Below are 16,146 nucleotides of genomic sequence, written 5' to 3'. Positions count from 1 at the left end.
CTAGCTTTCCAAGACTATTAGTTATGTACAAATGCCAGTAAAGGATATGAGCCACTGCTTTATTTGTTGAGCAGTTACATCTATTTCTCCATACACCTGATATTCTCAAAAGTCAAAGTCTTGTTGCTTATACTATGCATGACCTTAATTCCACACACTATAAACACTATAAATTTCAGGGATTAAATTTGCCTGAAAGCAAATGAAATAGCTAAGCAAATTACTTGTGTGCAACTAGCTTCTACTGTTTCCAATTAGGTTAGTAAACTGGGTGTTATATATAATAATTATCTTAAATAAGCCCATGTGAATCTCAGCTAAATCTGTAGAGGATTTATGCCCATGTGAATCTCAGCTAAATCTGTAGAGGATCTAATCACATACATCTGTGATTTATGAAGTCTACTATGGTTTGTTTTTTTCCAGACTATGTTAAGCCAAGATCAGTTGCTGAATGATGATAGATTTTTAACAACAACGTTTGAGGACTGGTGATGAAGATTCCATGTGACCAACACCGCTCTTAATACCTCAGTTGTATTAGGGGATATGACTGGTCCAGGCTGGGTGCTCTGTTTAAAAATATGCCACTGAAATGTGTGAAACCTTTTTAAGTGCTGCTTTTCACATCTCCCACCCCAACAGCAATGAAAACCCTAAGGTCTAGGTACTTAATACATGCAGTCAAAGAACCTATGCAACATTTTTAGAAGTAGTATAATTAAGAGTATGTAAATATATTTTAAAGCACAGTGAGCCGTTTACTAGTCAGTGATCCATTTTCTATATTTTGTACTTGCTCATGGTGCATATTATTGGAATCATGTTAGTTTTCTAAGGTAATCACCCCTTATGAATGGTTAGTACAACCAACACCATGTTTTTCTTCCAGTCTGGTATAACGATCCCCTGATATGATAAACATGCTAATTATTTACTTGACCACTTACACTAAAGCTGTGTCTAATGTGTCTCCTGTTGGACACTAACACTCCCACCCTTGAAAGACTATTCCAGTCCAGTATTCAGTTTTCCTCTCTCCCTCCCAACTTGTGTTCTGCATTGTACATGAGGTCTGCAATGAGAAAATGTATTGTCCTTTACTTCATAAGGCCAAGTAGTGAAGTGGTGCCCCACTGGCATGATTATTTCTTTCTGTGACATTCTCCCTTACCAGCATCTCTTATATTGGATGAGCTAAAAAAAAATCTCTGCTCAAGATGCAATGAAAATATTCATTTACCTTGATACTGCATTTCTTAAATGCTGCAGTTTCACTCTTGCAGTATGCTTACAGTGGATTAATTTCTATGGATTTGTGCTCAATGAGCTTTTTACCATAATAGCTAAAAACAAAACAATTCTCAGAAAATGATGTTTAGAGAGCATGAACGGACCAAATGGACTACCAGAAAGCAGTAAAACCACCAGCTGCTTGAAACTTAGATAAAATTGTGAGGACTGCCTTCCTTAATAATGCCTGCTATAAATTTAAGGAATTAATTGGAAGAAGAGGGTTGCTTTAACTTTTCAACCTAAATTGCAAAGCAAGCAGTGGGCCTTTCATACACCCAGGCTTTTTTCTTTCAAAGTCTCAGTAGTTCTGCAGATGGAATGTTGTAAGCCTGCCACAGATCAGGAGATTAAGATAAGTTTTCCCATTCCATAAATATTCTGGAGGCAGAAGTTTCCACACTAGGGGAAAAAGTTGTCCTTAATTTAAAGTATTTGTATTACCTTACTTTCTTCACTGCAGTATTCATGTGACTGTTTATTAGGACTGTTGTACTGCACACAGCTGCTTCTTGTTTCCTTTATGAAAATCAGAACACTGTTCTGTCCTGTTCAAAAACTAGCTTTATAGCAAATAGCAGAGCATTTTGTATCTACTTGTTTTGTTCCTAAATCTTTGCTCATGCAGATCTGCTCTAAAGACCTTCAAGCCTGCTCTAGTGTAGCACTGTGGACATCTACACATCATTAGGCAAGGGTACCACCTGCTGGTGACAAAGTTTTGGTCGCAAAAAACACACATTCCAAATGTAACTTCTGTTGCCATCCTAATAATAATAGCACAACTCTGAATGTTTTCATTTTGCAAGAGAGAGGTCAACATGCAGCCAGCAGACATCCATTGAATCAAACTGTGAAAGCTGGGGTGGGTGGCCGTTTGGACTTTACTATTAAGTAACAGGTCCTTGAATGCTTGTACAAGAGGAATACTTGAAGCATAAACTACTTAATGGCTTTTCAGCCCTGGAGAGCTTTTGAACGTATTTATATCTGTGTCATTTCTTACAGTTCTCGAGCTAGTGCACGCTCTTAACCTCAAAGGCATGAAAAAGTTTGTTGTATGTCATTTTTACAAAGGTGACTGTTGAAGCATATGCATGCATACAGTCTGTACTAGGGTTTGTGGTCTGGATGATGCCACCTCCCTGAAGCAAAGCACAGCTGAGTCTGGTCAGTGCTTTGGGTGGGTGACTCTCAACGACATGTATGTCACCTTGAATTCCGTAAAGGAAAAAAGGTTGGCAATAAGTGTAAGAAAATAAAATTGGTTAACAAATGTTCCCAGAAAGGTTTTCCTATTTGACACACAGGTATGAATGTTTGGCTCAGAGAGTTCCAATGTTGCAGAAAGAGTTTCATGAGCAACAGTCAATGAATATACTTCAAGGCTATTAAGAATTGGTGGTGCAATGTTTTGAATATGAATAAGCTACGCCAAGACTTGCATGAGCAATATGGCTCAAATGTATATGTATACATGTCATCAATATTATCTAGAATAGTTTATTGTGGCAATGTTTAGAATATTGTTACAGTATAATTAGGCAATGTCATAACGGCTGGGTGGTTAAGACTCTGGAAGACACCCCTGCAGTGTCTTCAAATGCAGTTTATGCAGGAAACAGCCCATATTTGTGTCTTTGGCTATACGGCTTAAGGGAAGCTGTAAGAGGAGGTTTACTGCCCAAATGCTGCATACATGGTTCTGAAATTGAAGACTGAATCCTGCTGAGACTGCTTGCCTGCCCCCACCCCCACTTTTACATCCACCACCACCCCTCCTTTGGAGGAGCACCTGCCCAACAGTGAAGCTCTTCATGCTGTCCAACCTATAAAATGGGCTTTGGCTTTCATGCTCCAATGGCAGCATGGCCCCAACAGATAGGATGGTCTCAACAGCAGATTTCACTTTCTGCCTACTCTTGCATGGTTCTTACAGGAAGCACTGATGTTCCCCCTGGTTTTCTGAGATGGGATTCACTAAAGCTGATGGCATGTGAAAAATCCAGGCCAGGGAAGAGAGACAATGACAGAATAATGAACATACTTGAATGGTCATTGTGAAGTAAATTATATTACTGCATCACAAACAAATTTTACAAAACAATTTGATGTTTATTAAATGGAAAACTGTTAGCTTCCCCGATAGCCTTTTTAAATGCAGCATTCTTCTACTGGTTATAGAACTACTTTTGGACAAAAGAAGCCGTTGTAATTACATAGTTGCAACAGTTTAAGCAGCATCTCAATGCAGAGGAAGGCATAACCTAGCACCGTTAGTATGAGAAGCAGTGTTGATATAAACACCGGTTGCCATACATCCAGATTATCCCAGACATTTTGGGGATTTCCAATGGCCACATCCCAGCTATGTCCGGGAAATACCACTCCCATCAGTCATCAATTTTACTACTTGCTTTAACACAAAATTTATATGTACCAACAACGTACTATAAAAGGGATGGTACAACTTCCGGTTTAATAAGCAAAAGTGTTTTCTTTGGCATACCCTAGCTTTTCAAGATTAGGCAGACAAGCAAACTGAATCATAGGTGGGGGTCCACACATCAGAATCAGAGTCTCACTGGCAGGGGGAGGCATATGTTCTTTTATCATGCTATCTGTAATAAAACCAGCACTATACTTCCAGCCTGAAATGAAAAAATGGTGGACATAGTTAGAAAGCTTCAGGGCTAGTCTTCCATATTAATTACTTGTCTATTATATCACCTTAAGAATACATCAGATATGTCTACTATGTAATATCCAGAGAGAGTTTGATCATGATCCAAACACATTTAGCTCTCTTATCTAGAAGAGCTTCCCGATTCAGTTCCATAAAGCCCCTGCATTGAATGAGTGAGACCATCATGCATGGCAGGAAACCAGTGGTCCACCAGATAGTTCTGGACTTCCCCACCATGCTGGGTGGAGGCTGATGGGAAACTGGAGCTCAGCAACACGTTAGCCACTCCTGACAGGGGGCCATCAGATCTCCAGCTGACAGTTTGATGCACATTCCAAAGACGTAACTAGAACCTAGTAAAGCTCTTACTGAATCTTACAAACAGCATTGACAGCATGTATAAAATGCAACAATCTATATGGGGCAGGCTCCTGGTCTTAATCCAAGAGGAAAAAAAGTTGCTGGTTGTTCCTTAGAGCTGCTGTTCCTTCTTCCCCTCTCACCTCCCTCAAAAGAAAATCCTAACCATCATGATTCCTGTGGTTACCCCCCCAAAGAAAAGTCTTAACACGTGATGTTTTTGTCTTACTAGTGAAATAGCATTTTGCTTTGCAAGGGTTCCTGGGGTGCATCATCAACAACAACCAGGAAAAATGATCGAAGACAGAAAAATCCTGGTTCACAAACTTTAAAAGCTCACTAGAATTTATCTAACATCATAGCAAGGCAAACTTATCCCTACACTAGAAGTGTGCCATACTCAAATTATTTGCATACAAGTAGAAGCTTCATTAGTCTGTAAAGCCAGTGTCGCTTACCCTGAGGTGGTCTGTCCAAAGTGTACCACAGTTTAAACTGATCCGAGTGATTTGCTGCTACATCTTCAAGCTCTGGTCTCAATAATATATCTTCTTCTGTCTATCGGTAGAAGGTCAGTGAAACATCCATGAAGTACAATAATTGGGAGATTCATGCATACACACACCTCTCTTAATCACCTTTATGCACCATTGTTTCTAACTTCACTGCCCCCTCTTATTTTTACCTTATTAGGTAAAATCAATCAGCTCCTCAAAAGTTTAGCATTGAGGCCTTTGCTTAGAACAGAATTCCAGTGAAGCAGAGCAAACTGACCTTACTTCTGAGTAAGTGTTATTAACATTAACTTTCTGGCCAAACTTTCTGGTTTATCCTGGATGGGAAAATGCATACAAGCTGCCTTCTCTGGCTGCCTCCTAACACTCAAACTGTTGCTTGTCAAATCCCTGTTTCAGTTCCACTGCTCAAAATCCTTTGTGAGAACCACAGAGAAAAATGAATAAACTAGAGAAGTCTACTCACCTGGTTAGCAAAAAGAAGGTAACACTTGGTGTTATCTTTGGGGTCCTTTGTAATGTGACGAATTAGTTGAAGCATTGGAGTAATTCCTATAAAAATCAAAGCCAAAAGCAACAACTAGATGTTTATTTTCCATTCCCACAATCAGAGACCCAATGCTGCCTTATCCTAATTGGATTTTTGTAAGATTTTAGATTACTCCGTCCCAGATTTTGTTTGACTAGCAGTAAAATAGGACAAGGGGAAATGGACTGCTTAGCAGTAGTGCTTGATGATTAGCCTGCACTTACTATATCCAGTGTAACTGAATTCACACTCCAGACTAAATCTCTTAGATTGGTAAGTACATTCCTAAGGATGACATCAACATCATCATCATCATAATTATTATTACTACTACTACTATTAATTATTTATTTAGTTATTTCTACCATGCCCATCTGGCTGGGTTTCCCCAGCCACCCAGTGGGATCAATACTACCTGCTCCAAGATGGTAACTATTCCAGAATTATTGCATGACCCCAAGCTCTTGTGCTCAGGATGTTTTCACTGAACCAGACAGTTCTAGATCACTCAGTTCTCAAACTGATGTTGGCCAGAGCGTTACTAGGGTGCAACACAGAAAGCACTCCTGCCTCTTAGCGGCCCCACAATTGCCCCACAAGAATGCACCCACAGCTTCTCCCACCCAGCTCTTCCTGCAATGCTACCTTCCACCCTTCTGCCATGGGGCAAAAGGAGACTTCTCCAGCAGGTGAAAGGAAACAGTGGCTGATGCAACTGAATATTGAGCTGAGTCCTCTGACATGAAGGACTTCGGAAGTGCCCACAATGAATAAGGGAAAGCCTCAAGCTAGCCCCACCCAAAGTTTAATGATCACATAAAATATATGCAGTAACTTTAGTTCTTGCCATGTGCTCAGCCCTATCTGTCCCGTCACCAAGGCATAATATCATACCTGTTCCTCCAGCTATCATTCCAACATGTTTTGCAAACTTTATCCTTGCTTCAGACTTCTTATCTGGCTTGATAGAAAATTTACCTGTGTGAAAACGAGATTACAGCTGTCAAGGCAAATCAAAGAGTGAACCTATGACCATTTCAGCAGCATTTAATCACTGTGCCATGCAACACTGCTCTTTAAATCTGCAATCCTATGTAAACCTACTGAAACAGTAGGCTTTACCTCCAAGTAAACACAGGATTGAGTTACACAGCTGGTCACTCATCATATTAACAGTGAGGCAATATAGTCTAGCCAGTAGAAGCCAGGATTTATAGGTTGGAGTACGTTGCTTCATTTACAGCACCTAACATGGAATAGAAAACTATGTAATTAAGGCTGTAATTCTGTGCATAGTTACTTGAGAGTACGTCCCACTGCACACAGTGGGACTTACTTTCAAGTAAACATGCATAGGACTGCACTGTAAGAGAAGGTATTGATGCACATGTATTTTAAAAAGGACTGGAGTTAGCAATTATCTTAGCAAAAAAATTAAAATACATTATTAGAATCATAGAATAGAATCATAGAGTTGGAAGAGACCACAAGGGTCATCGAGTCCAACCCCCTGCCAAGCAGGAAATTATTTAAAGCATTTTTATCCTACTCTTCAGTTAAAGAAAGAGAAAGAAAAAGACGTGCCCAGAGCAGCTTACAAATATAAGTGATATGTTTAGAAGTTGCTCTGGCCAGTGTGATCCTTTTTAAATTTTGAGTTTGCCTCTTTCTTTCTCCCTACCAATCTTTTTTTTTTTGTGCCATGTCTTTTAGTTTATAAGCCTGATGTGAGTGACACAAGAGAGAGAGAAAAAGATTGGTAGGAAGAAAGAAAAAGGCAAACTCGGGGCACTGTTTTTCAGTTGTAGAGTTCTTGTAATGACAGCCTGGAATTGAAAGATTTCTGTAAGTGGAGGGTCCAAATATTTGTGATATCTCAGCAGAACTGATGGAGAGGCCCTGCAGCCCAATCTCTCTCCCTTCCACAGAGTCTGATGAAATGACTGCTCCAATTCTACTGCAGCACATGATAGCTTAAATGATTTAGAGATACACATCATCTTGAAGCCCCCCCTGCTTCAGCTGAGATGCTGTAACTCTGATCTCTCAGTGACTTCTGCCCATCTGTCTCTCAAGAGCACCATCACTGTTCAGTTGTCACAAATTCCTGTTGATTACCCTCTTTAGCATACTAATGTTACAGTGTTCGGACAACAGGTGAAAGACTGCCCCAAATATCTTCTTCATCACATCATCTAGCAGCTATTTTAAGCATCTGAATTCTGTGACCTTATTGTACCTGACCCCTTGTATACCAGAAGTCCATTAGGTCCTCTGAAGTCAATGGTATCACCAATCTTCAGGTTGTCTAAATGCTGGGACATCTTCCCACCTTCTGGAAACTTGGGGTGAATGTTTTTGTAGTAAACCTGTTTGAAGAGGAAGTGGGGGAACACACAACAGTGGTAGAAAGCATTTAGCCATTTTACTTTAAGGCAACAGTGAGATGCAATGGAAAGGAGTAAATAACAACATTTTTCACTCTGCCCTTTGAGCTAAAACCAAGTGTCACAATGGTCTGTTATTACACAAAACATGAAATAGAACCCAGACCCAGAAAATCCCAGGTTTCCCAGAGTTTGTAACAAACAAAAAAACTGCACTTCTATTTACCCTAGCAGATAAACTTTAAGAACTCAAGTCTAAAGTACTAAGTCTTATTTGATCTCTGGATAAGCTTTTGGTAAGAAGTCATCCTAGAAGTAGGCGAGGGGGCGGGACCTGTAGTCGTTCAGATGTTGCTGGACTCCAACTCCCATCATGGCCAATGGTCAGGAATGATGAGAGTTATGAAATCAATGAATTGCTTTTAGAATGCTGTGTTACTTTTATTGTTGTTAGCCGCTCTGAGCCTGGCTTCGGCTGGGGAGAGCGGGATATAAATAAAATATTATTGTTGTTATTATTATCCAACATCTGGACAACCACAGGTTCCCCACCCTTTCTCTGACATCCTTCCCCCAGAACAGCAAAAGATTCACCTTTCTCATTACAAAGTGTTACAGAGCATCACACAATATGCTCACAAGTCACTAATCTTTATATCATAGCAGAAACATCCTATATTTAGTATGGATGGCATAGCACTGGCCCTGCCTTTCTGTTTTATACAAAAGCCTGAAATAGACATATTTATCAGATTTAAGTTTTTTCAGCCTCTTTATTCCATGCCTGGATAACTTTCACCTGCCACATTTGTGTGCATCAGGCAGAGGAGCAAGAGGATAAATGATGGAGGTGCCTGTATTAATACTTCCCTGTGTGCAATGATTCTTTTCAAGCCTTGGAAGAATCCTGGGTTAGATTAAATGTTGCTACTATACACAAGAGAAGACAAAACCCCACAACAGAGTGACATACAAGGATGGCTTGAAAAGAAATCATTAATTTAGCCAACTCAGGTTTTTCCATCCTACTGCAGTTACTGAAGCAATGAATGATCCAGCCACGGGGGGGGGGGGGGGGGAGTCACTTGCACACACACTGGTCCAGTACTCAAGAAAAAATAATAATAAAGTTGCTTCAGTTACATTTATTCCAATGTATCACTGAAGAAAGAACCAGCTGTTTCTGTACTTCATCTTCCTAATGTCAAGATGCAACCAGGATTTTGAAAGCTTCTTCCTTCCCCAAGTAAAAACATTAAGCTTATGTCCTGCATAAAGCAGCACATTTAACATGCAACTATACATTTGATCTGGGGAGGGGGGGGGAATAGATCAGTACAAAGTTCAGTGGCTGGCATTCAAGATATACATCATTACATCCCCCCACCCCTATAACCCACTAAATCCAGCAGAACCTGCAGACATATTCAGTACCCACAGTAGAACCAATCTTCAAAACACCCACGAGAGCACTTTAAGGTCATTGTATACACACAGAGACACACACACAAATGTGAGTTGTGTTTTATTTTCAGTGCCCAGACAGACAAGCCTCTGTTAACATGTATAATAAAGAAAGCTGAGGCAAAGCGTATTTCCCATCATTTCCACACCATTCTCTGATTCCAGAATGAGCCCATACACTTTTAAAAAATGTTAATAATAACCTAGTGTGGTTCTTCAGATATAAATTTAAAAATTATCCAATTTCTGGTTGCAAATTGTAAATTTAGACCCATGTTTATGAGAAATAGAACCAAAATCTAAGCGGATCAAGCTACCAGCATTAAATAAATTTAAATATACCTTTATGATTAAATCAACATAGCCTCTCACTTCATCACTAGAAACTGGAGTGTAGGCCCGGATCACAAGGTTACCGTCCACTTTGGCAGAGAGATATACATGTTGGCCTAGGTGGGAGAAACTGTTAACTTTTCATTCCAAAGTTCATAATAGCATTAACAAACTAGCTAAACTGTTGGGCTGCTCAAAATTTACATTTTTGAAAGAGAGAGAGAAAGAAATAAAGAAATAAAGAAAGAATCTTCATAGTTGTGAACATAAGCTTGAAAACACGTGGAAATCAATTTCAGGAAGATGAGGAATTGGAAACCAACACAATCTCACATTATGCTTGCAAACATCATTATTTTTAAGCTGTTATGCCAAGAAAAGTCTGTACAATCTTAATTTGCCTCCACTGACATTGGAGTTGAATCAGTTCTGAAGAGTTCCCAGAGTGATTTTCCAGAGATGGGGTGCTGTCACCCAAAAAGCTCTGTGTTAGAAATCATAATATGCAGCCATGCTTACCTACAGGCAAGCCCAATATATGTTTTGATGACGGAAGTTCAAACCGAAATCTCCTGGTATCGTGACTGATCTCCTGTAAAAACACAAAAAGGTGGGTACTGTAGGGTTATGCTATGTAACAAAACATTCCAAAACTTCAAATTTTTAAAGTCACATAATACTCTTCGTGGATTTGCTTTGATTAGCAGAACAGGTGCCACATAATGCCCATTCCACATTTGTAAGAACTTGATTCTTTGTTCCTGAATTGCAGAGGGTTGGACTAGATGACCCTTGGTGTACCTTCCAATTCTACAATTCTATCATTCTATGGTCATCTAGTCTAGAAGGACCTACATTTTGCATGTAATTAGAACTGTTTTGTGTGCTTTCATCTCCTCACTTGTTTTTTCAAACTTACTTCCCAGCCAAGCTCCTTAAAAAGCTTACATGTAAAATTATACCAAACAATACCTTCCACTTCACCTCAGCTTGTGCCCTGTTTTACTTCAGCCGATCATCTGGCACTGACTTAAGATTGGCTTAAGAACAAAAGAGGGGCCAGGCTAGATCAATCTGGTGCGTTTGGCTTCCTACAGGGCTCAATCAGATATTTCTGGGACACTTATGAGCAGGACATAAAAGCATTTAGGCAAATGCATCTGACCCTGTTGGTCCAGCCACAGTGATTGCTTCCCCACTCTGTCCATGCAATGGCTGTTTAGGGATGTGGCAGTCTTCTTTCACTTGAAGAAAGTTACTTGGTTCATTACATTGCACAACAAATTCTGACGTAAGTCATGTCTCTGAAATAAAAGTAGTCATTTCTTATAGATCTTGAGGTGCTGAACACAAATGCAACAATGAAAACACAAAAATGACTACTGTTTCATAGAGATGTGCAAAGGTTTACTATACACCGTATTTTTCGCTCTATAAGACGCACTTTTCCCCTCCTAAAAAGTAAGGGGAAATGTGTGTGCGTCTTATGGAACAAATGCAGGCTGTGCAGCTATTGCTGAAGCCAGGAGAGCAAGAGGGATTGGTGCACACCGATCCCTCTTGCTCTCCAGGGATAGCCACGCAAAGCCTCTTGAGCGCTGCGGGAGCGCTCCTCCCTCTTCGCTCAGGAGGCTTTGCGTTGCTTTCTTGTTTCTTCTTTTCCTCCTCTAAAAACTAGGTATGTCTTATGGTCGGGTGCGTCTTATAGAGCGAAAAACACGGCAATTGAAGAATGTGCACGTGACAACATGCATCGGTTAAGCCGGCTTCTACATCCAATGCCACTTAGCCTGTCACTTGCATAGCTGTTCAGTAGCATCTCTGGGCAGCGTCCAACAGAAGTCAGCAAACATGGCAGCAGACCACTTCCCCTGGAATCGTTTCTCCATCGTTGCAATTTGCTGATGAAAACTCATCACTAGCCATACCACAGTTGTCGGGAAAGAAATTTAAGTGTGAATGGAGAAAGTGGATCTTTAAGGACATATTGCAGCCAGGTCTGCGATACAGTGACACGTCTTCAACCAGTTCCTTGTAGTTTTCTGCTCTGACATTCCCATGGAAGCTAGCTGACACCAGACAAAACACATCCCAAGCTTTTTTTCTCATCACCCTGAATGATTCCAAGGACATTCATCAAGCCATTTACATCATAGCAGAACATAAGGTGATCTTCATGACTAGCGTGATTTGAAGTCACTCAGACAATTTCCTTCAGAAGATTCCATTGCTGAAGTCTTGATCCCAGTAAATCCGCTTTGGCCTTGCACAGCTCTACGGCTCACAAAACAAGATTGTTCAGTTCTTCTTGTGTAAGAATGTGTGGAGTTTGAAATACATCGTTGCCAAATAAAATCGTGTACTCAATGTGGACTAGGTCATTTAGACATGATCATCTTTGTTTGGATATTTTCACCCCCTCCCATTGCGAGAATCTCCTGATGTTTTCAGAAAGGAGGGGGCAGAAACTGCTCTTTGCTTCTTCCGCTCCTGCCTGTGAGAGTCTGTGTGTTATCTCTGTAGTGATTAGATGGCTGAGTGAGAACTGTAACACTCATGCAAGCCAGTACCTCTTTAATTTAGATTGCAGTAGCTATTAGAAATAAAAGAAGTTATGCTTCACCGCTTTCTTCTGTGTTGTTCATACTCTGCTGAGTTTGGTGCTCACAACTCACAGTTGTGGGTCCAGTGCACTTAGACCTGATTTCCAGGAGTGGAAGGTCTCTGGAAGTGCTTTCCAGTCGCCTAGCCCAGTCGGGGCAGATCCAGTTGTTGAGCCTAGTCGTTGGCATCGGCTCAAAGGCGTACTGACACTTTGTATCTCCTAAACAGGAGCCAATCAACTAATGTTAATGTCATTTTTGTGCTCAGTACCTTGAAATTAGTAAAGATTGGCTATTTTTATTTCAGAGGCATTTTGTGCATTGTGCAGTGATTTGGCACAGAGATACAGCCGTAACACAGGGGAAATATGTCAAAGTTCGTTTCTTGCTATGAAATGCAAACAGCTAGGAGGGGTTCTAGTTCAGTGACAGAATACACAGCTTAGGTCCTTACTCCCTCATCCAAACCTGCCTGGGTTTTGAGATCTTCAGCGGAGGCTTTTCTCTCAGTCCCACCACCCTCACAGGCAAGCTTGGTGGGTACGCGGGAGAGGGCCTTCAGTGGTTCTCAACCTGTGGGTCCCCAGATGTTGTTGGACCACAACTCCCATCACCCCTGCGCTCTGGCTAGGGTTAATGGGAGTTGTAGTTCAACAACATCTGGGGACCCACAGATTGAGAAAGGCTGCCCGGGTAGCTGCTCCCAGACTCTGGAACCCCCTCCCTAGAGAAGCTGGAATAGCTCCTTACTTGCTGTCCTTCTGGCAGCTGAATACTTTCCTGCTCCAACAGGCTTTTAGGAATTGACTTCTTTTAATTAAAGGGCTGGTGCCATGTTGCTTTTAGGGTAATTATATTTTTGAAACAGATTTTATATATCTATACAGTTTTAATTCTATCAATGTTTAATTGTATTTTAATTATTGCTTTTTCTATGTTTTTAGTTATTCTTGTTTTTTATCTGCAAGCTGCATTGATTTCTGTCAGGGAAACACAAGGTATAAATAAATCTAACAATAATAGCAAAAGATTCTTAATCTCAGAGTCAAGGGTTCGAGCCCCACACTGGGCAAAAGATTCCTGCATTGCATCCTGATGACCTTTGTTATCCCTTACAACTCTACAATTCTATGAATCTAACAATAAAGAGCACAACTTTTGCATGTACGAAGCCCCTGGTTTAGTCCCTGTCATCTGCAATTGAAAGGAACTCATCCTGGACAGCTACTGCCAGCCACAATAGACAATACAGTTGTGGATGGACCAATGGATTAATTCAGTATAAGACCACTTAGTGCATTCAAACCATGTAAGAGCAGATAATTTACCTCTCTCTCTCTCAAACGCAATGCATACTTGATATTTGGATCTTGTAAAGTAATTGGACCTTTCTTCTTCCGAGAGGCCATTGGTTTAAAAACCAACAATGCAACAGATATTGCAACCACCATCCCAACGATCAGGAAAGAGAGATCCTGGAAGAGAAGAAAACACACACACACACGCTAAGTAAGTACTGTTGCATGCCACCCCAATCTCTGAGCAGTGCAAGATGCCAGGGGTTCCAGGCACTTACCCAGGGCTCGGTTTCCTCAGAATGAGGGACAGCAGAGACTGTGGTGCCTTTAGGATATATGGTTTATTTACACATATATACAACCTGTGCCTAAGATGGAAGAGCTCACAGCATTATCACCCCATAAAGTCTTGCTTCTCCCATAGTCACAATCTTGGAATCAAACAGAAATCAAGCATGGCTCTCACTCTCTGGCTTCTGCCTGCCAGTTCACACACACACACTGGCCATTGTCCTTCCAATAACCAGCCAGGTGAGGGAAGAGGGCCCACCTATCTGACATCTGGCACAACCAATCTCTTTGTTATACCAGTGACCCTACTTAGGGCCATTAACTCACCAAGAAGCTTACTTCAGCACTTGAATCCTCTATTAGATTTTAACCCTTGATGGAACCAGGACCCCATGAATAAGAAAAGGGACTCAGGCATCATGCAGGCTAACCGCCCCACAAAACACTGAATGTGCTGCAGTTGTGCCAGTTTAGCATCACATTTCCATAGCAGTTTTCAGCCCCAAACAATGTGCTTCACCATAATGACGTCACAGCCCCTTCCAATTCCATGCAGTAGATATCCCTGAGAAACAGAAGCTTGCTCAAAGCAATACTGTGAGTCAAATGGTAAAGCAGCTTTGAGCCTTGAATTTCTCAAGGACAATTGCAGGCAGGAAAGATTGGTTTATCTGCATGTTGTGTGCAAGGCTCAGGATAAAGTAACAAAGTGCACAGAACCGGTTCTACAAGAACCAGTCTAATCCAAAAACCACCTCTCTCATTTCATGTCAAGACACTTGTGCACTTGGCAATCATCATCAGAGATGGATTTAGGGTTCAGCCGCAATGGACGCAGAGCCTCGGGCGGGGGTAGTACCGCAACTATGATTTAGAATGGGGCAAGATAGTGCTGAATTTTGGCATCACACAGGGCACTGCTGAAATTTGGGACCCCAAGATCTGTCACTGCCATCAGCTCTCACTTTTATACACAGAGTCACTTACATCAGTGCTTCTCAGTGGTCCGCAAACCCCAAGGAGCCTGTATAAGCCACCCAGAGGGTACATGGCACATGACAAAACCTACCATAGAGGTTTCAAAATTCTCAAAAGTGAGAAAGTCCATAGCTTGTGGTTTTGGTTTTGTTTATTTGTTTGTTTTTGAGAAACAGGGGATACTTAGCTAATTGGGAACCACCAACTTGCATGGATGAGGTTGCCAGCTTTTCAGTCAGCCCCTCCATACAGTGCCTTCACACAGACATGGGACTGCTGCCCTTCATGCTTCTCTGCAGGCTTGCAAAAAGGCTTCAGCTGTGCATTTCCGCACACAAACAGGCATCTAAAAGGCACAAGAGCAGGTCTGGCCATCCCCCGCCCCCTGTAAGTTGGCAACCCTAATTAGACTCTCAAAGAAATAAGGAAATGATGAGAACAACGCGGGGGGGGGGGGGACGACACACCTCGTTTGAGGAAGGGAAAGCTGTTGAGGAAGCAACTCGTCTGAAGCAGTTTATTTTCAGTTATTCGTTTTCACTCATTACCGCGCGGCAGCCCTAAACTCGACAAGAATCCAGATCCCGAATGCCAGTGGCAACGATTCATTGGGGAGGAAGGTAAACAAAGGCAGCTGAGGCGAATGGCCTTTTCAGGCACCTGGGCGTACAAAGTGCACTAGCGTCCCCGGACTGCCTTCGCTGGGCTGGGGGGGGAGAGGGTCCCCTTGGCGCCCCACTCCCCCCGCCCGACGCCGCTTTCCTCACCACACTGGACTCCATGATCCACGTCTGCAGGTCTCCCACGGAGAGCGCGACCGGCTTGGCGACGGGACCTGACGCCTCTCTTCCCTCAGGAGTTTATAGCCCGCTCTCTCTCCTCCTCCGGGAGCTTTTCCCGCCCAGCTTAAAGTTAAAGAGCAAAGTCCCTCGTTGAAGTTAAAGAGCAACCAGTTCCCTGGCTTCTGCGACTGCTGCACGGCCTGTTCCAGAGCGCGCTTCTGAAGCGCCTTCGGGACCTCGAAGCGCCTCGCGTCTCTGAACGGTTTCTGCGTAGCCAGGCTTCATGTTGGGGAATCAAAACCTCACTTAATTATTTTTTTTCTTGTTGGGAAGGGGGCAGGTGCCCCCGCTCACTGCCTTCCCTTGGTTACTTCCATGGTCCACGGGTTGGCAGAACCGTGAGGAGGCATTGAAGGGACCTGGGTAAAGTTACTAGAATGTACCATGCAGCTTTTTTGAGGGGGGGAGGTGATTGTTCTTAATTTTCATTTTCCAATACACAAAAAACCCCATAATGACAACAGAAAAGAGAAAAGGAAGGAAGGATGAGAGGAGTGTGTATTCCCAAAACAGCATTATGGTTCCAGACAATCGTCCTTCCTGAACATATTATCCAAGAATGTTTTT

The 16,146-nt window shown here is 41.9% G+C and overlaps 2 protein-coding genes across 5 annotated transcripts in view; one reads left to right on the top strand and one right to left on the bottom strand.

The window, feature by feature from the left end:
- The window catches only part of PPFIBP2 (PPFIA binding protein 2), a 113,072-nt gene extending 110,491 nt beyond the window's left edge, over positions 1-2,581 (top strand). For both annotated transcript variants that reach the window (XM_083429172.1, XM_083429173.1), the window contains one exon: positions 427-2,581. In XM_083429172.1, coding sequence (XP_083285298.1) covers positions 427-495 — 69 coding nt within the window. In that variant the 3' untranslated portion in view covers positions 496-2,581. The remainder of the gene's footprint in view (positions 1-426) is intronic.
- Positions 2,582-3,387: 806 nt separating this feature from the next.
- Positions 3,388-15,651, bottom strand: LOC310672263 (NADH-cytochrome b5 reductase 2-like). 3 transcript variants are annotated; one of them, XM_083429194.1, is made up of 9 exons: positions 15,505-15,651; positions 13,499-13,645; positions 10,087-10,159; positions 9,577-9,683; positions 7,623-7,752; positions 6,278-6,361; positions 5,321-5,406; positions 4,798-4,897; positions 3,388-3,944 (listed from the first exon to the last, which is right to left on the bottom strand). In XM_083429194.1, the coding sequence occupies exons 1-9, from the start codon at positions 15,517-15,519 to the stop codon at positions 3,772-3,774; spliced, it is 915 nt and encodes a 304-aa protein (XP_083285320.1). In that variant the 5' UTR covers positions 15,520-15,651; the 3' UTR covers positions 3,388-3,771. The 3 variants fall into 3 exon arrangements, with proteins under 3 accessions (XP_083285320.1, XP_083285321.1, XP_083285322.1); XM_083429195.1 differs by having other exon boundaries at positions 15,205-15,574; XM_083429196.1 differs by lacking the exon at positions 15,505-15,651 and adding an exon at positions 14,087-14,111.
- Positions 15,652-16,146: the final 495 nt, after the last annotated feature.

The sequence above is a fragment of the Podarcis tiliguerta genome (assembly GCF_965153285.1).
Source record: "Podarcis tiliguerta genome assembly, chromosome: 1".
Lineage (NCBI taxonomy): Eukaryota > Metazoa > Chordata > Lepidosauria > Squamata > Lacertidae > Podarcis > Podarcis tiliguerta.
Note: the sequence above shows the minus strand (reverse complement) of the source record. Positions and strands in the feature narration are given on the sequence as shown.